Source organism: Xyrauchen texanus, chromosome 37 (assembly GCF_025860055.1).
Source record: "Xyrauchen texanus isolate HMW12.3.18 chromosome 37, RBS_HiC_50CHRs, whole genome shotgun sequence".
Classification (NCBI taxonomy): domain Eukaryota; kingdom Metazoa; phylum Chordata; class Actinopteri; order Cypriniformes; family Catostomidae; genus Xyrauchen; species Xyrauchen texanus.
Window position 1 is genome coordinate 3026791 of NC_068312.1, and position 26302 is coordinate 3053092.

The window sequence follows — 26302 nt, forward strand, 5'->3', positions numbered from 1 at the left end:
TTGCTGTGTTTTGCGAAATTCACTCTTTTAGAATAACTCTTTCGAGTTGTCTGCGCTGTCGAAGCGCCCAGGGGCAAGAATGCACAGCCGTGCACGAATGAGAAAGCCGCTGTTATGCGCCGTCAGATCCAACAGCATGCAGAGCGTCAGAGGATTAAACAGGAACTTGGTGTGTAACTCGCAGCTGACTGCATGCACGACCATCGGCTCCGAAGAAATTTTCTGAATGAACTCCCGTATTTGCGCCGCTTAAATACCCTTATGTCCGGGGGCGGGACATGCAAATACTGGTTGCCAACTCACATTGGCCTTTTTTCATAGTTCAGAGGTGAATATCGGCGCTCAAGAGAGACCCCTAGTGTCGCTTCTCTGACACAACGTGGAGAGAGCGACAGAAGGGGAACTAATTATTTAATACATTGTGGTAGTATTGGTTGTACTGCTGATTTACTGTATTCTGATATTAATAAAAGTTGTTATACAGTAATTTACAGAGAATTTAGTGAGAATCACTATTGAAAATAATGATAAATACAAAACAACTCAAAAGTAAAATGTCTCAATATGGTAGTGAGAATTTGGGGGTAGAAATGCATAATTGTGATGATGAAAAAAGAAAGAAAAATAAATAAATAAAATCATGTCATCATTTACACAGCTTTAAGTTTTTCCAAACTAGTATGACTTTCTTCCATAAACACTAAAGCAGATGTTAGGCCTATTCTCCTTTTATTTTCATTGCTTTTCTTTTTTCCATACAATGAAAGTGAATGAAGACTTAGACTAACATACTGCCTAGCATCTCCTTTTGTGTTTCATTGAAGATAAAAGTAATACGGAATTGGAACATCTATTGTGAATAATCGGACGTGTGACTCCCAATCAGAAAAAGGCTTGTCATAAAACTGTGTTTCTCTCTGTGGCTGCAGCATCTTAACTGTGATGTTCTTCTCTCTTTCTTCTTTTTCTGTTTCTTTGTGAAATCTCTCTCTCTTTTCTCCCTCTTTGTTCTGTTGCATGTCTGCAGCATTATTTTGCTGATGCATGGAACACTTTTGATGCCTTAATTGTTGTTGGTAGCGTCGTTGACATTGCAATCACAGAGATTAATGTAAGTACAGCTGCACATGTGATCATTGAAGTCCAGAGCTGTCACACTCATCCTCTGTCTGTGTTAGCTGTGTCTGTCTATCTTATTTTACACAATTATACGGCATATACTGTACAGTATGCGCTGTAAGATAACCTAAAAATGTGCTTCCTAAAAAAAAAGTCAAAATGTTATGTAATCTCACTAAATCAACATAACAAATTCAGTTGCAACAGGAGTTTTCAAAGTCTTAAACAGTGAGCCATACAAGCAATACTCCTTTTCTGGTTTTATGTTATTGCTGTTAAGGGAATTTAAAATGACCATAATCCTCTGAGAAGCAGGCTAAGAGTTAAAAGTTTGTTTATTCATGGCGGCTGCCGACTCTTCGTGTTTCTCACGGCTTTGTGTGTCAAATGTGTGTGACCATTCACAGGTTTCAGCACCTCTCCCACTGTCATTCTCCCAATAAGCACCTTCCCCAAAATAGGAGCAAATGGCTAAGAAGAAGTACATTTAATTATCAAGTAAAGCGCTTTTCACACAGGCATTGTTTCAAAGTAGCTGTACAGGAAATTATGCTATAACGGAAAATGAATGACTATACAGTATACTAATCCTGAAATTACCAGGTACAAATGGCACCGATTCCTGGGAATGACTCATATAAATTCATGACAAGTAATTGATTTTTCTTGTTCATAATCTCAGCAAAAAAGAAACGTCCCTTTTTCAGGACACTGTATTTTAAAGATAATTTTGTAACTTTAAATAACTTTACAGAACTTTATTGTAAAGGGTTTAAACAATGTTTTCCATGCTTGATTAATGAACCATAAACAATTAATGAACAGGCACCTGTGGAACGGTCATTAAGACACTAACAGCTTACAGACGGTTGGTAATTAAGGTCACAGTTATAAAAACTTAGGACACTAAAGAGACCTTTCTACTGACTCTGAAAAACCTCATAACACCAAGAAAGATGCCCAGGGTCCCTGATCATCTGTGTGAATGTGGCTTAGACATGCTGCATGGAGGCATGAGGACTGCAGATGTGGCCAGGGCAATAAATTGCAATGTCTGTACTGTGAGACGCCTAAGACAGCACTACAGGGAGACAGGAAAGACAGCTGATCATCCTCACAGTTGCAGACCACGTGTAACAATCCCTGCACAGTATCGGTACATCCGAATATCACACCTGTGGGACAGGTACAGGATAGCAACAACAACTGCCCGAGTTACTCCAGGAACGCACAATCCATCCATCAGTGCTCAGATTGTCCACAATAGACTGAGAGAGGCTGGACTGAGGGCTTGTAGGACTGTTGCAAGGCAGGCCCTTACCAGACATCACCGGCAACAATGTCACCCATTATGGGCACAAACCCACCTTCACTGGACCAGACAGGACTGGCAAAACGAGTTCTTCACTGACAAGTCGTGGTTTTGTCTCACCAGGGGTGATGGCCGGACTCGCGTTTACCGTTGAAAGAATGAGCGTTACACCGATGCCTGTTCTCTGTAGTGGAATAGGTTTGGAGGTGGAGGGTCCATCATGGTCTGGAGCGGTGTGTTACAGCATCATCGAACTGAGCTTGTTGTCATTGCAGGCAGTCTCAATGCTGTGCATTACAGGGAAGACATCCTCCTCCCTCATGAGGTACCCTTCCTGCAGGCACATTTTGACATGACCCTCCAGCATGACAATGCCACCAGCTATACTGCTCATTCTGTGCATGATTTCCTGCAAGACAGGAATGTCAGTGTTCTGCCATGTCCAGCGAAGAGCCCAGATCTCAATCCCATTGAGCACGTCGGGCCATAGTAGCTTTTGAAATGCTGAGTACAAGTGATACTCCCGGTAAAAAAAAGATGACACTCTAATTTGACAAGGAATCAGTTCTATTGCCTCTAAAAATTAACATTCTGCAAGGGAGAGTGTGTTCAAACCTACAGCAGCACTCAATGGAACAAGATGAACAATATTTAAATGTATCACATAATTTTATTAGCCCATATCCATGTATGTGACAAATGATATAGAACAGTGAAATCACTCACAGAAACTTTAACTTCTTTTAACTCTCACAGCAGACGGATGATGTGGGCTCGTCTGCCTTCACTCCTATTAGCAATCACTCCCTAATGGCGCTCGTCATTTTTATAATATTACACTTTTCTCAATGGTCAATGGCCTTGCTGGAAGTCTCTCTGCTCTCATTAAAAATGAAAGGGAACATGTCTCTTACATGGAACAAGATAACCCAGCATTACATTTACATGGGGTTTAAATGACACTAGGTTAACTTTAAGGAAAAGTTCCCCCAAAAATTCAAATGATCTCATCATTTAGTTACACGCCATATTTCAGCTCTGTAGGTCCTCATAATGCAAGGGAATAACTCCAAAAGCATTTAAAAGTATGACTTAAGTAATAAATACAACACCAGTGGTTTAATACATGTCTTTAGAGGCGAATAAATAAGGTGTGGATGAGAATCAGATCCAAATGTAAGTCCTTTTTTACTATCAATCTCCACTTTCACTTTTATATTGTCCTTCTTTTGTTTATGGTGAATCGCATTAGAAGGGAGGATTTTTTTTATATTGTTCTGTTTCTCACCCACATCTATCATATCACTATTAAAGAATATAGATTTAGCCACTGGAGTCTTATGAAGTACTTTTATGCTTTTATTTTTGTACTCATTTACGTGTATTGTATGGACCTATAGAGCTGAAATATTCTTCTAAAAAAATTTAATTTGTGTTTTGCAGATAAAGAAAGTCATACACAGTTGGTATGGCATTAGGGTGAGTTAATGATGAGAGAATTTTTGGCTAAACTACTACTTTACGTGTGATAAGCCCGTATGTGTTGTGTGACAGAGATACATTTTGTCTTTTTTGTCACTACCTCATGAACATGTTCATAAAGTTTTCCATTCATATGTTGAATGCTCTGTGGTTCTGTCAGAACACGGAGGAAAGCGCGAGAATCTCCATCACATTCTTCCGTCTGTTTCGTGTAATGCGGTTGGTGAAGCTGCTGAGCAGAGGAGAGGGCATCCGCACACTCTTATGGACCTTCATCAAGTCATTCCAGGTGCAATGATGTCATATGCTGATTTGTCATCAAGAATCGCATGTATTGTGCCAAGCTGAGCTGATGTCTCTCACTCTGTCTCTTTCAGGCTCTCCCATATGTGGCATTGCTCATAGCTATGCTGTTTTTCATATATGCTGTTATTGGAATGCAGGTAAACATCATCTGCTGTAATGTAGTGTAATCCTATCACAATGGTGTTCTGATTTATTATGAATATATTTTAGGTGTTTGGGAAGATCGCCATGGTGGATGGAACCAGTATTAATCGTAATAATAATTTCCAGACGTTTCCACAATCTGTGCTGCTGCTCTTCAGGTTTGTTCACTGATTATGTACATTACGAGCATTTGTGTCCATGCATGTGTATATATTTTCCTACATTCAGTTTAAATTTTCAATTCATATCTGTTCAGTGTGTTCCCTTTACAAAAAGCTTCACTACGATGCTGCGCTGCTAAGCGCTACGGGGAACAACTCTAGCTGTGAACCGAGCTGAAATAGTGTGTGTAACACGTCAATGAACATTGACCGGAATTTATAGCCTCGGCTGATGTAATCATTAGATGCACCTGCGGCCAGGCTAGAAATGGATACGTCATTTTTTTCAGAGCGATTCTGTTTCTGTGTGTTTCACAAACCCTGTCAAAACTTTCCTTCCTCTGTTAGGAGTTAGAATCAGTTAGGCAGTGTGCAGTGAACGTTGTTCTCTTTTTTCTTCTGTTTAGAAAATATATATATATTTCTAAAAAAGAAAGAAAAAAAAGAGAGACTGACTGAAAGCCGCAAACGGTGCGTGTTCCCCTCTTCTCGCTCTATAGCTGAAGACGACACACATCAGTTTTTGCTGTTTGTTTGGGGGTAAGAGCACGCTGCTCTCGCGTTGCAGCAGGGCGGGTGCGAGCACTGCAATTTGCTTTAACAGGCAGAGTGCGTCGTGCTCGCCTCGCTTGCTTCCGGGAGTCAGCACTCACGAAAAAAAAAGATCGTTCGTGGGGCTCTTGCATGGATTTGGCTGAGGAGCAAGAGATGGGTTGTTCCCTTTATCTCACTTTCTCCCCAAACCCAGCTGGTCATTCACATGATCTCGAAGCGCGTTCCGACGCTTCTTCGGATCATAAGGTGGATCGCGATTCTCTTCCCGCCTCCGAGCTTTCCGTCCGCGATAAAAAATCTACAGAGGAATTGCTTGATGTTGTTACTCGTGCGGTTGCCAGATTGGACTGGCCACGCGAAAAAAAAGACCCCCAAACGCTCCAAATTAGGGGATAGATTTTATCTTCCAGTCTAAGAAAGGGAACGCCTCATGGGTCCCTTCCCTTCTTTGATAACTTCCATGAAGAGCTTTTTCGCTCATGGAGAACCCCCAAAAAAATAAAAATAAATATATATATATATATATATATATATATATATATATATATATATATATATATATATTTTTTTTCTTCCCGTGTTCACATACCCTCGACGTCATTATACGTCATTATATTCGACTATCATGGGTGCTGAGGCACGGGGGTATTCAGTGATGCCGGTCGAAGAGACGCTTGCGGGCTATCTCTCGCCGGGCTCGGCATCGTCACTTAAGAAGCCCTCTCTCCCCTCAAAGCCTTGTAGGACAACCTCCACTTTAGCGGGAAGGGCTTATCAAGCAGCAGGTCAGGCTGGTGCTGCTCTGCACACTATGCTGTTTTACAGGCGTACCAGGCTGACCTCCTGGATGACCTGAGTGTTGGTTCTGCGCTTGACGAGCAAGCCTCAGACCCACCTCGGTCCTGACTGAAGGGAGGCTCAAAAGCAAAGCGTGGCGAGTCGTGCTCCTCTTCCCAGGGATTGGGGACAGTCTCGCCGCCCTCGCCAGCCCCGAAGCAAGACCTCAGGACTATAAATTCTAGTAAGAGAAAACCCTGACGGTCTTGCGCCTAGATTAGGGGGTAGCTCCCCTCGGGATGGGTCACGTGCTTCACTTCACCCCTCCCGGTACCCCCTCGAAGCCCCTCCATTCCCGCCACCTCTTGGTGTTTCGGGTTGCAGAGGCTTCCGTCAAAATTGGGTGTTTTCGCTGTTCCTGCATTTTATTCAGGACGTGAAACACTCGAAAACCCCTCAACAGGAAGTGTTAAAATATAATACCCATCTCAGAGATCCTGGCAGCGTGGAAACTTCTGCCGGATATATTCTTTTCTGTGGGTTTATAAGGGTGTCAGGATTTAATTCACTCGCTGCTTTTCCGTGTTTCTACGGCGTGTACTCACTACCATGAACCGGATTTCTTTTTATGTAAAAAAACCTCAATCTCCTGGTTAAAGGGGCCATGGTATGTGTTCCCCTTCCAGAGAGAGAGTTGGGTTATTACACTAAATTCTTCCCGTTTCCCATGGAGGGTGAGGGGTGGCGTCTGGCTTAGATCTTAAAGCTTGAACTACCCATGGGTGTTCAAGTCCAAGATGATGCCTGTCAAGACGGTCGTGTCTCAAGCCCTACAACTCGTTTGGCTGGTCACCATCGATCTTATGATGCACTTCTATACTTCATTTAGAAGTTCTGCCACAACATGGAAAGTTCCTGAGGTTCACTTCCAGGGGCGAAGTCTTCCAGGGTCAGGTTCTTTCACTCAGCCTAGCCCTTTTTACCCGCACATTCACAATGCAAGATGTAGCGCTGGCTCCTTGCGACTCTGGGGCATCTGCATTCTGAATTATGTAGACGACTGGCTGATCCTAGCGCAGTTCCAGGAACTGGCAGTTCAGCACAGGGACATCGTCTTAGCTCATCTGTTTCTCTGGGGTTGAGGCTCAACACCAAGAAAAGCGTCCTCTCTCCCACTCAGAACACTGTCTATCGGGGCATCGTATGGAGTTCAATCACAATGCGGGCACAACTGTCTCCCGCTAGGATTGAGTCCATTCAGATCACCCTGAGCAAAGTCAGGCTAGATCAAGGTTGCACTGTTATCAGTATCAACGATTTCCAGGTCTCAGGGTGACCGCGTCCACGGTGATCCCTCTGGACCTTCTGCTCATGAGACCGTTTTTGTTGTGGCCAAATGCCAGGGGATTTCTTCCAAGGGCCAAAACCCCTAGGCTAAAAAGGGTTACGCGCCTCAGGCTTTGTTCCCTTTCTATGTGGTTCAGACCCCGGTTTTCTGCCTTGGGTCCCACTCTAGGTGCGTCTTGTTGTCGCAGACTGCTAACGACAGACGCGTCCCTGACGGGCGGGGTAGCGGCCTTAAGTGGTCGTCCAGCTTAAGGGGATAGGAGGGTCGTCAGCTCGGTTGTCACAGTCACTGTCTCGGGTTGATGGCTGTATTTCTGGCCCTGAAATACCTCCTCCTGAGGCTGCCATGTCTTGGTGCAGGTGGACAATACAGCAGTAGCCTCTTACAGAAATCATCAAGGAGACCCACGTTCTTGTCAGCTGTATTTCTGACACGTTGGATTCTCCTTAGGGCCCAGGGTAAGCTCTTGTCACTCAGGTCAGTTATATCCCTGGATACCCGTATACGGGAGCAGATTTATGGTCCAGATAGAAAATACCAATGGGGGAGTTAAGAACTCCACCCTAAGGTAGTAGTTGCCCAGAGTTCGCCAGCAAGGGTTTTTGCCTCTTACTGATAGCACCGCGCTGGCCGAACAGGGCTTGGTTCTCGGAGCTAATCTCTTCCCTCGACGGCTTGCCTTGGGCGATTCCGAACAGGAAGGATCTTCTAACCCTCTCAGGCACAGGGCAATATTTCATCCCTGCCCCGAATTGTGGAATCTTTCATGTTTGGACCCTAAGGGTACCAACTGAGGGACACAGGGCTTTCTCCTGAGGTTATCGAGACCTTTTTAAATGCCAGGCTTTTTCCACTTGGAACAAGTTTGGGTGAAATCTTAGGGCAGAAGAGGACCTCTTCGCCTCTATGAATAGTGCAATGTCTCCTCTACTTCTCCCTGAAATCACCCAGCCCCCTTGGGTCTGGACGTTAAGACACATACATGACCCAGAATGCGTCTGTATGCATTTCTTTCCCCGGTTTCTCTGCTCCCGGGAGTCTTGGCAATGTTCACCAGCAAGGGTCTTGCCTCCTATTAATGGCGCTGCGCTGGCCGAACAGGATATGTTTCTCGAAGCTAATTCCTCTCCTCGACGGCTCGCCCTTTGGCGATTCGAACAGGGAGGACCTTCTCATCCTTGGCCCGAATTGTGAAACCTTTCATGTCTGGCCCCTAAGGGTACCAAATGAGGTTCACAGGGTTTTCTCTTGAGATTATCGAGACCATTTCAAGTGCTAGGGCTCCCGCCACTTGGAACTGATCTGGGTAGTTTATACAGGGCAGAAGAGGACCTCTTCGCCTCTGTTGATAGTGCAATGTCTCCTCTACTTCTCCCAGTTGCCCAGTCCCCCCCCCCTCGGGAGGGGCTGATCGTAGTAACACATACATAGCACAAATGCGCCTGCATGCGTTTCCTTCTACTAAAGTTCTTATTGCAGAACCAGCTTACTGCCAGTTTGCTTCAGTTCTGGATTTTCTGTAGAAAGAACTGTCAGCGGGCACTTGCCTCACCACTGCCAGGTTCTATGTGGCCACTGCGGTTTGCCACGGCTTGGTGGGCGGGGTTCCCTCAAAGAGGCATCCTCATTATTGCCCGGGCCTACGAGGCGTGCGGTCAAGCTTCGCCAGTAGGTTTTAGGGCGCACTCTACCAGAGGGCTCTCCTCCTCTAAAACCTTGGCTAGAGGTCTCCCTCTGCAGCAAGTTTGTGATGCGGCAGGTTGTCCTCTCCGCACACATTCATTAGATTTTTATAGTTTGGATGTTTTGCCACTCCAGGCTCTTATGCCCTTGAGTCGACATCTCAAGCTCATGTCTGGACAAGTTTGTGATGCGGCAGGCTGGTCCTCTCCGCTCACATTCATCAGTTTTTATGACAAGTTTGTGTTGCGATAGGGTTCTCTTCGCACACATTCATCAAACTTTATGGGTTAGATGCTTTGCTACTCCGGACTCTTATGTCCTTGAGTCGACATCTCAGCCCATGCCTAAACAAGTTTGTGATACGGCAGGTTGTCCTCTCCGCACACATTCATTAGACTTTTTTAGTTTGGATGTTCTGCACTCCAGGCTCTTATGCCCTTGAGTCGACATCTCAGCTCATACCTGAACAAGTTTGTGATGCGGCAGGCTGGTCCTCTCCTCTCACATTCATCAGTTTTTATGACAAGTTCGCACACATTCATCGAACTTTATGGGTTAGATGCTTTGCTACTCCGGACTCTTATGTCCTTGTGTCGACATCTCAGCCCATGCCTAAACAAATTTGTGATGCGGCAGGCTGGTCCTCTCCGCTCACATTCATCATTTTTTATGACAAGTTTGTGTTGCGATAGGGTTCTGTTCGCACACATTCATCAAACTTTATGGGTTAGATGCTTTGCTGCGGCAGGCTGGTCCTCTCCGCACACATTCATCAAATTTGAATGGTTTAGATGTTTATGCTACTCCGGGCTCTTATGCCCTTGAGTCGACATCTCAAGCTCATGTCTGAGACCTCTCGCATTTTTGTGAGTACACTGCACCGTAGGGGTCCGGACAGCCCCAAGTGCGGTGGTGTGGGTATTGCGTTCCCCATAGCGCTTTGCAGCGCAGCATCGTAGTGAAGCTTTTTGTAAAGGGAACGTCTCGGGTTACATGTGTAAACCTTGTTCCCTGAAAAAAGCGGAACGAGACGCTGCGCTGCTTTGCCGCACTGGGACGTCCCAGGACTGCTCTTCAAAAAGAAGTATCTGACGACACCTGGTGACGTATCCATTTGTAGCCTGGCCGCAGGTGCATCTAATGATTACATCAGCCGAGGCTATAAATTCCGGTCAATGTTCATTGACGTGTTACACACACTATTTCAGCTCGGTTCACAGCTAGAGTTGTTCCCCGTAGCGCTTAGCAGCGCAGCATCTCGTTCCGCTTTTTTCAGGGAACAAGGGTTACACATGTAACCCGAGACGTTTTATTGGTACGACGAAAACTTAACTTGTTTTGCCAAAGAACAATAGTGCATACATAGTACTCATAGTATAATACAAGTAACATTCAAATGTAGTATGATTAACAATCAGCACCCTTTATAAAATTAAATTCATTACAAAGGTAACAATGAGCTACACTTATTTGTAATAATAAACACATGTTTTCTCTCTCTACGTGAGATGTGCGACGGGCGAGGCTTGGCAGGAGATAATGTTGGCGTGTTTGCCTGGTAAACAGTGTGACTCTGAATCGGACTATAATCCTGGAGAGGAGAAGACCTGCGGCAGCACCTTCTCCATCCTCTACTTCATCAGCTTCTACATGCTCTGTGCTTTTCTGGTACAGCACAATATTCTAGAGTTTAAACTGTCAGTTGAATAAATAATTTAATCGTGATTAATCGCTTGTTCCCCTTCTGTCACTCACTCGACATTGTGCTGATGTAGTGACACTAGGGGTCTCTCTTGAGAGCCTCGGTTACATCTATCTTTGAGAAAAGGCCAATGAGGTTTGGCATTCAGAATTTGCATGCTCCTCCCCCGGACATACGGGTATAAAAGGAAGGAAACATGAGGCTGTTTTGCAGACAAATTTTTTCTTCTGAGCAGAGCGGTTGTGTTTCAGCGAGCTGAATAAATCCACTGCCACCTCTACAAGAGCGTATGCTGTTGGAGATATGGCACAAATCAGCTACTCTTCTCTCTCTTCTCTTATCTTGATGTGCTGCAGGAACTGCGCTCGGCGACTGACCTCACCCTCCGGGCCACCAAGGTCACGGCGCATGCACTTGGACAGGCGATGGCCACCCTCGTGGTCCAAGAATGTCATCAGTGGCTGAATCTGTGGGACCCCGATAAGGCTCGCTTTCTCAACGCCCCCATCTCCCAGATCAGCCTATTCAGTGACACTGTAGAGGACTTTGCCCAGCAGTTCTCGGCGGTGAAGAAGCAGACGGAGGCCATCCAACATATCTTGCCCCACCGCGGCTCAAGATCCCGCACCCGTCTGCTCGCCAAGGGCATCCCCCTGTACCGGTGAAACCCAGCTCTCAGCCCCAGTATAGAGCTCCCCGCAGGAGGTGGATACCCCCCATATCACGGACCTCCTCCTGGACCCGGAAGGCTCCCAAGCGCTCTTGAGACAGGCAACCCAGGGAGAGAGACATCTGCCATGGAGCTGGTGTCCAGACCACTCCATCCCCCGGGGGAGGGCCGGCTGGAGAATATTTTGTTCCTTTTCTTTGTTTGCCGCACCCCCAATGGGCTGCGGTACTCACATTGTCAAAAAAAGAGCAGTTTCCTCACTCCCTGGGTCACTTAGCCGGTTCCCACGACTGCTATTCTCACAGCGATCAGACACCGAGCACTTGCAGTCCAGCCTCCGACCTGTTGATTCGCTCAGACAACACAGCGACAACACAGCGACAGTAGCGTATATAAATCGCCAGGGCTGCGTTCACTCTCGTTGCATGTCGCAACTTGCCCACCATCTCCTTCTTTGGAGTCAGCAGCACCTGAGGTCGCTGCATGCCACACATATTCTGGGCAACCTAAACACCACAGTGGATGTGCTGTCATGACAGGTAACGCTCAGCGGAGAGTGGAAACTCCACCCTCAGGTGGTCCAGCTGATTTGGGCTCAGTTCGGCAGAGCACAGGTAGATCTGTTCACCTCTCGAGATTCCACCCACTGCCCGCTCTGGTACTCTCTGACGCAAGCCCCTCTCGGCACAGATGCACTGGCACACAGCTGGCCACGGGGGCTGTGCAAGTACGCATTTCCCCCAGTGAGCCTACTTGCACAAGTCCTGTGCATAGTCAGGGAGGACGAGGAACAAGTCATTCTCGTGGCCCCCTACTGGCCCACTCGGACTTGGTTCTCGGATCTCATGCTCCTTGCGACAGCACCTCCCTGGCAAATTCCCCTGAGGAACGACCTTCATTCTCAGGGACGGGGTACCCTCTGGCATCCGCGCCCAGACCTCTGGAACCTCCACGTCTGGCCCTTGGATGGGATGCGGAAGATCTAAATGGTCTACCACCGTAGACAAGATCACTCAAGCCAGAGCTTCCTCTACCAGGCTTTATAACCCAAAGTGGCACTTATTCGCAAATTGGTGTCCTTCCCAATCTGAAGTGCGCAGTTTGGTCAGTGCTCCCTTTCCTGCAGGAGAGGCTGGAGGGGCAGCTGTACCCCTACACCTTAAAGGTCTATGTAGCCGCCGTAGCGGCTCACCACGATGCAGTGGATGGCAAGTTGTTTGGGAAGCATGACCTCATCATCAGGTTCCTTAGAGGCGCCTGCAGGCTGAACCTTCCTAGGCCATGCCGGTTCCCCTCTTGGGATCTCTCCGTTGTCCTCTCGGAGCCTTTGGGGAGCCCCGTTTGAGCTGCTAGAATCAGTCGAAATAAAGGCCCTCTCTTTGAAGACGGCCCTCCTGATTGCGCTCACTTCCATCAAGAGTTTTGGGGACCTGCAAGCATTCGGCGGGCTGGACAATCTCCGGGTTGAGCCGGTCTCATTCCGTGTTTTGACAGGTCTGAACGCGTAGAATTTGGTAATACGGTACAGCTGGCTGGGTGTATCGCTTGCGCATAGTGCCTTTCCCCTCCCCTGAGGCGAAGATGTGCGCTCTACTCCCCCAGTTAAGTCCACAAGTCATGGACCCTGGGTGTCCTTTCTCCCTAGCCCTCTGGCTCCGAATTCAGTGGAGGAAGTTTGCAGCCAGACCCACTGCAGGCACCGACTTGACTGTACTGGAACAGGTGCTCCACAGGTTCTGATAACTCCAATATCTCTGGTGATGTATTTTCCATGGTACAGTCCCCGTCAATAGACCCATGTCTCCCTTGGGCAGAGCTCCCTCTGCCCCCCGGTCGCTGTGTTTGTAGAGCTCATCCCCATCGAGGTAGGACCTACCAATCCGCCACTCCCATATATGGCTGATAAGCATATGTGACGTATTTGTCACATACAAACCTCCCCTGGCTCTCCGCAGGGTCTTTTCCCCCTGAAAGAATAGGATTGGAAAAGAATGCCTTCCCCGATGCGTGTTATATCGTTAGATGGCCCCAGCTGCATCTAACAGTCTATGGAGAGAAAACATAAGAGTGAAAAGGCTACGGCTGATGCGGCCTGCTCCCAGGCTAGTTATGTCGCTTCCCTCCCTCAGGGATGTGGGGAACTATATGACGTCTCTTGGGGCGTTGGGGAAGGTTACGTGTATTCTGATGCACCTGCTATTTTCGCACGCAGCAGCTTGCTTGCCCCTGCATCAGTAGTCCACGTAACACGTTCAGTGTTGTGGTGTTTTTAGATAGGGACCCCTAGTGTCACTACATTGATACAACGTTGAGTGAGTGACAGAAGGGGAACATCTCGGTTACTGTCGTAACCTCCGTTCCCTGATGGAAGGAACAAGACATTGTGTCCCTCTTCCCACAACACTGTACTAAGCCGCTGAAATGGCCGGGACCATACTCTCGGCTCCTCAGATGCATGCTTCCCTCCTTTTATACCCATATGTCTGGGGGAGGGGCATGCAAATTCTGTTCACTAATTCTCATTGGCCTTTTCTCAGAGATAGTGGTAACCGAGGCTCTCAAGAGAGACCCATAGTGTCACTACATCGACACAACATCTCGTTCCCTCCATCAGGGAACGGAGGTTACGACAGTAACCGAGACACTTTTTTCATAGTTATTCGCAAGGTTAACGAGGAAAGACAGGTGTAACTGAAATGAATAGTATGGCAAACGAGGGGGCGGGGTTATCACTCAAGACAGAGCAGACACGAGTGCACATGGTAATGAAAAAAACAACAAAGCTAGTGCATCCAGCTACAAAAAAATATATAAACAAGACCAAAGGAGGTGGCAGGATCCTCACGCTGTACTCATGCAAAAAAAACAATTACGTTTGCAATTTTATTTAATACACTTTGAAAAATTATACTCTGTGCATGCAAATCTTTTTGACATTAAATTAGCATAATACAAAAATTAATTTAAGGCTGTGCGGGTCTCAAGTGAATCAATAAATCAATAATCTGAACTGTCTAATTGAACAGACTCAATAAAATGAATTGAAGTTCCTTATAGTTTCCAATGCTAAATATAAGGCAATCACTTATTTTAACCAGTTAATGTACATGAACTGTCTGAAAGAACTAATTCACTTAAATTATTCAGTTTTCCCAACATTACATAATAGAGAGAGGACAGTTTAGGTGAGTGTGTTTGATTTCTCACTCGACACCATTGTTGCATTCACAATTCAATTTGACAAATGTAGGGTTTTGTGACGCTACTGCGCTACTCACTGGAAAATGTAGCTCCTTACTGGAAAAGTGACACTGTTGTGAAAATAGCTGAGCTACTGTCATGCTACAGAATTATTTAGTTTGTCACGTCGCTACTTTTAGTTATTTACTACCCAATACTGGTCTTTATATTATTATTAGTTTACATTACTCAGTTTACTTTTTCTCCCCCTCCCAGATCATTAATTTGTTTGTTGCTGTCATCATGGACAACTTTGACTACCTGACGCGTGATTGGTCGATTCTTGGGCCACATCATTTAGATGAATTCAAGAGGATCTGGTCAGAATATGATCCTGAGGCCAAGTATTTATCTATAAGATCTTCTACTTGTAGACTCTGTGTGTGTGTGTGTGTGTGTGTGTGTGTGTGTGTGTGTGTGTGTGTGTTTGTTGACAGAATTCATAGATTTTGTGTGTCTATGTGTGTGTGTTTCTCAGGGGTCGTATCAAACATTTAGATGTGGTGACGTTACTGCGTAGGATTCAGCCACCGCTGGGGTTCGGCAAATTGTGTCCTCATCGAGTGGCCTGCAAGGTTTGCAGAAACATATACACACAGACACACACACACACATGTATATGTGTAAAGAGATACACAAACAGAACATACTGAACATATGTGAACATACTAAACCTGCAGTATCAGGATATCAGTTTTCATTTCACTGACGGAAATGTTCTTTGACAGGTTTTTTTGATTTTGTCAATGATAACAAAGACAAAATACATACTGATGAAAACTGTTGTCAATTATATGACTAGAAAAAAATATACTTCAAGATATTAACAATGCACTATCTTTTCAGCAGGATTCTCCTCAAACTGTTGCTTCGTCATGACATAGTGCGTAGTTGGTTGACCCAAAAGAGAAAACTGAGTGTAGATGAGACAGTTTACACTAATGCCTGCTATAGCGCCACTTTGCAGTAACAATGAAAATGCAGCGCATACAAACGTTAGAAATTGCGTTCTGTCACATTGAATTCAATTTCATGAATGTTTCACACACTTTCAACACGTTGACCTTTTTTGTAAATATTATGTATTTTCAGAGGTTGGTTGCCATGAACATGCCATTAAATAGTGATGGTACAGTGATGTTTAACGCCACACTGTTCGCCCTGGTCAGAACTGCTCTAAAGATTAAGACTGAAGGTAAGTCATTAGTGATTGTAACGTTATTTACACACGATCACTGCTGTGAATATGTGTGCAATGATGACTGTGTAAACTGCCGTGAATGTGCAACCTTCTTTCATATAATCACTTTACGAAACTGGAATTTTTGGGTGAAATTAATTTTATGTGGCTCTTTGTACGTATTGCGGGAGTTTCCTGGTGAAACGAACACTAGAGGTGCTACAACAACAATTACTTTTATTCACTTTCACACAAATCACAAGTAAAATGGTAGATTATTAGTTCATAAACACATACTTTTTGCCCTGTTCTTATGACATCTAAAATATAATTGGGGGGAGGGGGGAGGGGTACAATTAGATACAATTATAGATCTAATACCTGAACTAAAATCAGTCCTTGCTGTCAGCTGCCCAAGAAGGCCATCAGGCTATGAACACTTGGGTGATGCTTATGTATGTGCTCCGATCTGCACCCAACTGGCAAGCAGTGGAGAGATTTATACCGGATCCTACACAAGCACATTCCTTTGTCGGAAAGACCGATCTCACGTTCACTAGCCAATATTAAAACATTTGATTGTTTTAATACTGTGGTTGTTCCCTGCACAAATGGTTTACCTAAACCTCAAACAGCGTATGCGGTGTAAAGAGATGGAGAATGCTCTTTATTTCACTAAAAAGACACTGAGAGGGTCTCTTATTTTCTTGTGCTAAAGTTTGCAACATTAACACCAAATGCAAATTTTTGCAGCAGTGATGACTTAGAAAAGAAACAATAGAGTCCTCTGGAACCATTCACACCAAGAGCGAACATTTGCATATCAACAATGCAAAGTTTTTTACGGTTAGTGTGTAAAAAAAAATCATCATAATTTGTGCAACGATGAAATGTCCCGATCAATGAAATATGAGATTTGGATCACGGATCAGAAGCTGCTGCAGTTTCTAAACCAGCAGAAATGGTAGCATTAAAGCCCAGAAAGCTGTTGATTTCAAGGACATTAACCTACGAATGGCTCACTTATAGTTGTCTCTGCATATTAAGCGTATTAAGAAGGAGAAAGTATTTTAACACAGAAAAAGTTACATAGTTCAGCTTTAACATGTAAATGATATTCCAGCATCACTGCCCCTATAACAACTTTCTGATCTGCATTTCATATTGCTGCATTTTTACCTTTTCATTTAATCTTACATAAGTACTCTTCACAGTATAATATACAGTATATTGCGGCATCTTTGCCTTTGTATCCATTTTAATAAACAACTTTATGGATTTTACATGTTTTTTTTCTTCACCTAATATATTAATATGATTCCCGTAACTTGCAGTGCACTCTGTATTTTTGTCTTTCTATCAAAGTGAATTTGTATACAAAAAGTAGGTGGTTTCTCCACAAACTTATGTTATAATTATTGCTGTGCTGTTGTTAATAGTTTAAAAGTATCTAATAATGGGTCAGACTGAAGATTGGTTTTGTTTGTTGAGATTAGTGTTTTATTGCTTGCACTATACAGACTCTTGGAGCATTTAGATGTCATCACATGTGATTCGTAATATGTGGGGTTTTGAACAAATGTGAATAACACAAGTAGATGTGCATATTATTCACACATTATCAGAAGGACTGGGAATCATAAGGAATTTAACAATTCCTGTCCTGATTCTGATTCCTCTTATCAATTCCAGTTTCTTAACAGTTCCAGTAACGATTTCAGTAATTCTTTATTTGGAAATGAGAAATGCAATTCTTATTGTATTTACTACCCTCTGCTCTGTGTTACCAAAGGATGAGATCATTTCAGATTTCTACAGAGCAGATATACAAAATCAGAAATAAATGTATTACAATTCTTGTATAAGGCATTTTTGCAGACTTTTTAGAGACATAATTACTATCCAATAATAGATCCTAACTAGATTTTAAATAAACAAATCTAAACCAACAAGAAATGTGATGGCATATTTCATTAATTCATTCATCAGTTTATAAAATTCCTCTTCTTACAACAAAACTTGTGTATCTTTAATTCTACATTGTCAAATGAATAACTGCACTACTTGATTTAATAGAGACACGGCTCTAAAAAGAAAAATGGATGACATGTTCTTGGAAAATGTCTTTATGGGAAAGATTTTATTGGTAAATTTACATTGTGGTCATGTTGACTGATCTTAACTGACTGAACAAGCTGTCAGCCTTAAAGTAGGTGGAGCTTCAGGTCTTAATAACTGATGACGTGGACCAATGGCAGTAAGAAGGTGTTTAGGGGCCAGTAACAAGTTTTTCTGAAAGTACGAACCATGGAACAAAATGCAAAAACACTTTTGTTTTGGCCAGATATGTTCCAAAAGCTTTGCATTAAGTTGGGTCATCAATTTGTTTTTTGACCAAGGAAAATACATTTTTAAAAGTCTTTATAAGTCTTTTCTTTATATCTCAGAACCACCATGATATGTATAATAAACCATGCAATGTAATTTGTGTAAATTTCATGAGATCAGGCTGGAATGTGTGTGTAATAACTGTGTGTGTCTCAGGGAATCTGGAACAAGCCAATGAGGAGTTACGAGCTGTAATCAAGAAGATCTGGAAGAGAACCAGCATGAAACTCCTGGACCAAGTGGTGCCACCTGCTGGAGGTTACACACACACACACACACACACACACACACACACACACACACACACACACACACACACACACACACACACACTCAGACATTTGTGCGCTTTGCTTTGAAGTGTAGTTTGCTTCAGGTGATTTCCCAGTCTTTGATTTTGTCCTATGAAACAAACAAATAAGATTTTAGTGTTGGGTGACATTTGCAAACCTGTAGCCGTACACGTATCAGCACAAAAGAGGGCACTTGCACATCAAAATCAGGTGACATTATCAACTGGCATATACCAACGGATGAAGAATCTAAATTAATTGAAAGACAAAGAGTTACAAAACTCAAGTGTTTTGGAAAGGGTTCTGCAAGTTGTTGCGTAAATATGTAAATGTTCGGTAAACATTCACACTTTTGCCTTTTGTATGAGGCAGACAATTTATCCCCATTAATATTCCTTTGTGTCTATTCTAAATGTATACTTACACCTACCTACATCAATTTTCTCCTACAGCGTCTTTTTATCACATCTCTTACATTTGTATTAATTTACTATAATGATACACTCTATGCAATCCTGCAATAATACTGAAATAATTCACTCTTAATCTCTTAAAAAAGTTTATTTACCAACAGTTCTGCTGCTGACATCCAATGATTAAATTCCACCTCATAAAAACTGCAAACATCCCATTTGTTCTTTAGTTCAGTTTTTAATGTTTCAGAGAAAATGACTTCAGGTTCAGCCATCAGTATAGTCTGCCAAAAATAGAAAACTTATTTTACAACAATTATACAGGAAGTCATGTGTGATTGACATGTACAATATCCAACCACAGTTCACTTTGTTCCCTTATTTTGAGCTCAGTTCTAGAGTTTTCACCATCAAACCAGAGTGTGCAATAGTTTAATGATGTTGGGGGAAAATAGTATTTGAATTATTATTTTGTTTCACTAGTTAGTGTCAACACACAGGGGGATTAGTCCACAAAGGCCCATCCTGTGGAGCACCTATTCCAGTACAGAGTAATTTTAGTTCCCGTAGTGGGTCTGGTCGAGGAATTCCTCCACTGAATTCACGGACCAGAGGGCTAGGGAGGAAGAACATCCAGGGAGCATGAGTTTAGTGGACTCTCCTGGGCAAAAAGAGAACACGTGATCACCTCAGTGGAGGGGAAAGGCACTATGTGCAAGTGGAACACCTGGTCAGACGTTCCACATTCCCTAGTTCTACGTGCTCGGACCTGAGAGATCGTGCTTCCCTAGGGACTTCATTACCGTCCACTACGTCGTGGCGAGTCGATATGGCGGCTACATAAACCTTCAAGGTGGAGGGGGACAGCCTCCCCTCCAGCCTCTCCTGCAGTAACGAGAGCACTTACCAGAGTGCGCATCTCTGCGGGTCTTCAGATTGGGAAGAACACCAATTCGCGAATAAGCGCCACTTCAGGCCGTAAAGTTGCCTGGTAGTTGGAGCTCTGGCTTGGTTGATCGTGTCTATGACAGCAGGTGGTAGGCCAATTAGATCTTCCGCATCCCATCCAGGGGTCAGACGTAGAGGTTCCAGAGGTCTGGGCGCAGATGCCAGAGGGTGCCCCGTCCCTGAGAAAGAAGGCTTCCAACGGGTTGTTGCTTTCTCTCGGAGGAAAGAAAGCCACGACCACAAAGTTGTCATGGTTATGTTCTCGCACTGAGAACATGAACCATTCATAAAACGCTGCATGCGTGTGATCGCAGTCCTGGCACGTGACACAGCTCTTATGACCGTCAGAAGCGGAGAGATATCTGCCTCATCCAGGAAATACACAAATGCGGGAACACATCTTTAAAAAGACACGTCAAGTTGATGCTTGTATTGTTTGGAATGTAGATCATATTGTCAAAATCTTTGGGAGCACCTGAGGCAGTGTACTGTTTAATAATATACAGGTATACAGTTATCAGTTATTAAAGTATATGCTACTGAATATATTAAGTGACCTAGTGTGTGTGTGTGTGTGGGTGTGTATAGATGATGAGGTGACAGTAGGGAAGTTCTACGCAACATTCCTTATACAGGAATACTTCAGAAAATTCAAGAAACGTAAAGAGCAAGGACTTGTGTGCCAACCCCATTTCAACAGCGCCACTGCTCTACAGGTGAACTTTAACAGTGAAACACAACTTATATGACATGATTGAATAATTATATAACTACATTGTAAATTAGTTGGTTTTTTATCCATTTTTTCAGTGGTATCCTGGAGTAAGCATGCACAGGATATCATGCTTGTTAAGTTAACTGGTTGTTGTAATGGGGTAATAGACAGCAGCAGGTGGGAGTGCTCATAGTTTTCAATATCATTTGTAGCCTATGAAACTTCAAACTCTTATTTACAATAAATGCCATGTGTGAAGAATGGCCTTTTAATGACTGTAGTTTAATAATAGTGTAAAAGTCAAATGAACAGTTAACTAAATACAACAGCACAAAAAACTGCCACACAGAAATGCCCCAAATGGAAATAACTCTGCTGGATGATTTATGAAGGCATTTTGGGTGTGTCAGCAGGTTTTCAGGTGTGTTTTATGTGTGTCTGTGCAGGCCGGTCTGCGCACGCTGCATGATATCGGTCCGGAGATCCGCCGGGCAATATCATGTGATCTACAGGATGAAGGTCTGGTAGACTTGAACCTCGATGAAGAGGAGGAGATATTCAGGGTACAACACTTTACACTACAGTCTAAATCAGCACACATGACCAAAAGAATGCCAGTTTAATCTCAGTTCAACACAATACAAATGAAATGAACAAATACACTTTCTGTTCACTGACATTAAACAAGGGATTAGACACAGGGATTAAAACAAATCTAAATGAATTAAATTTAGTGTGGATCATGCTTCAAACAACTTTAAGTTATAACTGAAAATATAAATTAAAGTAGTTCATCTACAGTCAAGCTACTCTTTTTATAAACAGTACATTTACTAATAAAAAGTAGTTAAGTACATTGAAGGTATTTAAATAGGAAAATATTTTTAATAAATAATATAATTGGATATATATTTAATTTGGATGACATTGAATTCAACTTATACATTTATGCTGAATAGTAATTGATAAAACTAGAAAACACACAATTTTATATGAAAATAAGTGCAAATAAACGAAATATTTCGCTTAACAAAAGTGACATCTGGCAAAGTCCCTTTAAGGCTGCAGAGGGCTCAAGTGAATCAGGGAATCACTTATGTGAATTGAACTGTCCAAAAGAACTGACTCACTAAAATGAACTGGAGTTCCCGACGCTAAATATAAGGGAATCGTTTATTTTAACCTGTTCAACCAGATGAACTACTGTCACGCTACTGAAAAATGTAGCGTAGTTAGTAGTGTCACTAAATTTAGTTAACTACTCCTCAACTCTCTTAAAGATATATTTTCTGAAACAAGACATGTTATTAGTGTTGTCAGTGCGATTAAACAGAATTTAAAAGTGCTGAAATTTGACTCTATAAATATAAACTTATTCTCCTGTCAAAATGCATTTAGTTCCTTCTTAGAAAAGAAAAAATACCCAATATGTAACAATGACATTTTTTAAACATTTCCAAACAAAGAATTCTACAGTGTAAAGATAGAAATGCACTAAAATAGCACCAATTCAAGGAATATTAAATGTTTTCCAAAGTCTAAGTGAGATGTTGACTAATATAAAGAACTATTCCCTATAGCACATTAAATCTTGTAAACCGTCATCCTCCACAATATTAAGACTGTGCAGACTGTGGTTATCTACTTTGCTACAGCAATCGTGAAGCCGCATTCACATGATTCGCGTCAGGGCGTTAACACACCGCTTAACACCAACGTCAAGTCCCGCTGTGAGGTTTAACCTCCATATAAAAAAATGCTTCAAAGAAAATCCGAGTTCATAATGGCATACAATCCATGCTGCTTCTGCTATATCTATGTATGTTAGAAATAGTAAGAGTAGCATGGTGTTGCAGTATGCCATTGCAGACATGGCTAACGACTTCAACATATTTGACTTAACTTTAAGCTGAGCATTGACAGACCTTCCACAGGAGAACTCCAACAAGCTGAGCAGTGGTCCCTCATCGGAGCCATGTATTGTGTGTTTGGCTTTTGATAGTAGGTGATAGTTAAGACCTGACGTGCTTCTGCAGTAATTAAATTCCACCTAACAAAGGATACAAAGTACTTTATTTTAATCACAAGTCCCATCTGGGTTTGTTTTTCTCCATCATTTGACCGGGATCATTGACACGGATTGCTGTTGTGTGTTTTTGTGGTGTGTAGACACATCACAAAGGTTCTGCCCTATTCCAACCAGTGTTTAGAACCTACATGGATCTGAATAAAAGGTCAATCGAATTTTGTATGAATTAACAAATTTTTTTCAACATCTCTACTTATTAACTTTTATAAGATAATAAAAGTCTTTATCTGTTTTTAATAAAGTAGCAGGTAATGAGAAATAAACGTTATTGGTGCTGTGTGTCTGCAGAGGAATGGCGTTGTGATTAGGAATCATGTGAATGGAGATCAGTGCAGCAGCAGTGCAACACAGCGCCCTCTACAGCTTCCTCTCTGTATCACCCACGACTCACAGAATTACTGTCAGTCAAACACAGACTCCAGATCATCCAACATCAACAGTGCTAACACACCAGCAACCCTGACCAACGGTTGGCACAGTCACAGCGCTCGGTCCCCCAGAGGTCTGTTGTCTTCCCTCAGCTCGTACCTGAACATCAGGAGTGATGCCGAAACACAGCTCAGTGCTCAGTGCAAGAGGTGTGAGGAACATGATTAAAAAATAACTAAACATATTGTTACTTTATCTCTCAGTTTAGTATTGGGATATTTTCAAAATAACATTTTTGGCAAGATTTCATATCAGTATTTAAAGCACTGATCAGACATTCTAAAGTGCATTTTTACATTAAAACTTTTTTTAAAGGGATAATTCACTCGAACATTAAAATTCTGTCATCATTTACTCATCCTCATGTTGTTTCAAACCTGTATGACTTTCTTCCTAGGAACAAATGTTCTTGCAGCTCTTTTCCATACAATGACTGTGAAAGATGGCAAGTCCTGTGAAGCTCTAGAAAGGACAAAAGTACCATAAAAGTCCCATAAACAGGGTTCTCACCTCATGGAAAACTTGAAATTAATTGTGATTACCAGGCATGGACAAAATCTTCAAAGACATGGAAAAATCATGGATATATTTTTATTTGTTATAGTCTGTCCTAAAATATTTAACCAGGGTGTTCCATTGCACTGGACTAAAAGCACACAGTGAAGAGTTTAAAATATATCATGTTATGTAGAATACCTGACCAATTACGGTGCTTTCACTCAATCACTTTTGGTGCGCATCCGGGTTCAAATGACGTCAAAGTTCGGTTCAAATGGGTGGTCAAGTCAAGTCAAGTCAAGTGGTTTTGGGTGGTGTGAATGCTGTTTTCCGAACTCGGGTGCGCACCTGTGAACCACACCCGAGTCCACTTGAAAAGGTGGTTCATGGTTCGACACAATCGTACCAAATTGCGGAAGTGAACTGCAATTGATGATGTTACCCCACTCTTCCACCAAAGCACTTGCAAGTTCCTGGACATTTCCGGGGGGAATGGCCCTAGCCCTCACACTCGAGTCCACGAGTATTCCCCCTTCTCTTCTGGAAAAGGACTTCTACGACTTGGTTCATAGTAAAGTACAAGCAATAGCTGGAATCAAGTAGACGAAACTTACCAGGTAGTCCAACTTCCTCGCTCACTTTCCTCCAAGCAATGTCTTTTTTCGTCTGGTCTCTGAACATGTATGAAGTTGTGTCATATAAAATTATCTTTAAAATACAGTGTCCTGAAAAAGAAACGTTTCTTGTTTTGCTGAGTTTGCAGGCTACCGATCTCAATTATTATGATATAATGCATTTCTCACACATGCGTGTCTCCAAATAAATCCCCTTCAGAGAGCAGCTCACATTCTTCACATCTCTTGCAACACATCCGCGGGCTCACGGCAGACAAACGCTTATATTCTTCACATCATTGCATATTCAATGCATCCACGGGAGACAAACACGTGTTCTTTTGTGCATGTGAAGTTTTGGTGGTAAATCCAACAAGATGAGTACTTAAATAACACAGCGAATCTGATGTCTTCTTGAGTTGTTGCCTAGTTACATTGGTAAACAGCTGCTGCTTGTAATCATGTTGATGACGTAATCGGACTGCAGTTCGGAACAAAATAATATAATGTGAACAGAGGGGGAGGAGTCGAACTCTGGTTCTGGCCAAACAATTGAACAAAATTTGAAAGCACCATTAGAGACAACGATGTGCCGCTAATCCCCGCCCATTTTTGGATTCACGCAGTGTGTTTGTATGGATTCAGTTTAAAATGAAATGTTTTCAGTTCAACTTTTATCAAACAATGGTGTGGTTTTATTTTTATCAAATTTGCAATTATGTGATTTCGGTGCCATTTTCAGAATGAAAGGCTAAATGTTTGGGCATGGAAATTAGCACACAAGTCATGGAAATTCATTGGTTGATAAGAGTGGGAACCCTGCATAAATGTATTACCTTCCTATCTTAAGTTTTAACTTAAGATTTGTCATTTCCAAGTTAGGATTTTTCACAAATTCATATTACTGAAGCACATCTTAACCCCTGGATGGAACTCAGGGTCAATTTGAACCGTTTACATTTTTAACACCAATTTACGTCAACTTACCTTAAAATGTATGACATCCTCCATAGAGGTGATTTAAGCCTGACAATGAACATTGTTTTAAAAAAAAAAATACATTTTTAAACAACGTTATAAAAGAAGTTCCTTATGACTTCTTGGTCAGTTTTAAATGAATATGTAGTACTTCATTATTTTCACATTTATACTGGTTTCATGGAACTAGTTCAACATCAAAAATTCAACTTTTAAAAATGTATTCTTGACCCAAATACAATACTATGAATAACATGGTGTGTAGTCAAAACATTTTGAATGTAAAAGTGTTCAGTGGTCGTTGATGTGAAATTTCATGAGTTGGGTCATTTGCATGTGGTGTTTGTGATTTCATTAAATATCTGAGCACTAATAATAGTTTTATTTTCCAATGGCTTTCAGGCCAGACTCTTGTGCTGTTGGGTACCCGAGCATCCACATTGAGAACTCCACACATGATGACATCAGTGATGATGACAAGACCTCAGGAGACTATTACAGCGGAGAAGAGTGTCACGAGGATGGTGTCTTCCTGCCAAGAGACCGGTATGAACTCTTCTCAGAGAGTGCACAAGCTCTTCTGGCTGTTGAGTTAACATCGCTTCTCTCTGTCTCTCCTCTGAGGTCATGTAAGGACTTTCAGGACGCTGTCTGTGAAGGTGGTGCAGGTGGAGCTCTGGATGTGTGTGAATGTATCTGTGACGAGGATGAGCAGCTCATATTCCAGCAGCCCCACAGGGCATCCAAACAATGCCTGCTGTCTACAGCTCAATGTGAGACACATGGAATGAGGTTAAATGGCCCTAAATTTAAAAGTGTTAAAATAGACGATTATGCATTAGTAGTTACCAAGGGATAAACCTATTAGTGACGTTTTGTCAATTACAAAATCTACTGACAGCCACGTCAATGGAATTATACAGAATTTCTGTTTTCAATTAGTTTTGAATTAATTTTAAGTCAATTTTGCGATTCATTTAAATGTGGCAATTTTGCACACACATAACTTCTTTTTTATTTTACTTCACTATTATTTTCAGTGATGATTCTTATTACTCTAACAGTAATTTTTTTATTGTATTATATTTTAAAAAGTATTGTATTAAATATTCTTTATGCAAAAAGTTATTTTTATATAAGGGCTGTCAATCGATTAAAGTTTTGTATTAAATCAGTTACATGGTATGCCAATTTAATCAAATTAATCACATTTAATCACATATGTGCAGAGAAAACCCCTCAAATAACAATCATTCAA

The 26302-nt window shown here is 42.5% G+C and overlaps 1 protein-coding gene across 1 annotated transcript in view; it reads left to right on the top strand.

Annotated features, from left to right (window-relative positions):
• Positions 1-26302, top strand: part of cacna1db (calcium channel, voltage-dependent, L type, alpha 1D subunit, b) — a 135761-nt gene that overhangs the window by 96197 nt on the left and 13262 nt on the right. Inside the window, 14 exon segments of the mRNA XM_052108311.1 lie at positions 1028-1111; positions 4074-4202; positions 4291-4356; positions 4430-4521; positions 10396-10555; positions 14716-14843; positions 14978-15074; positions 15592-15694; positions 18224-18325; positions 20310-20437; positions 20883-20999; positions 22814-23096; positions 25452-25590; positions 25669-25817. Coding sequence (XP_051964271.1) covers positions 1028-1111; positions 4074-4202; positions 4291-4356; positions 4430-4521; positions 10396-10555; positions 14716-14843; positions 14978-15074; positions 15592-15694; positions 18224-18325; positions 20310-20437; positions 20883-20999; positions 22814-23096; positions 25452-25590; positions 25669-25817 — 1777 coding nt within the window.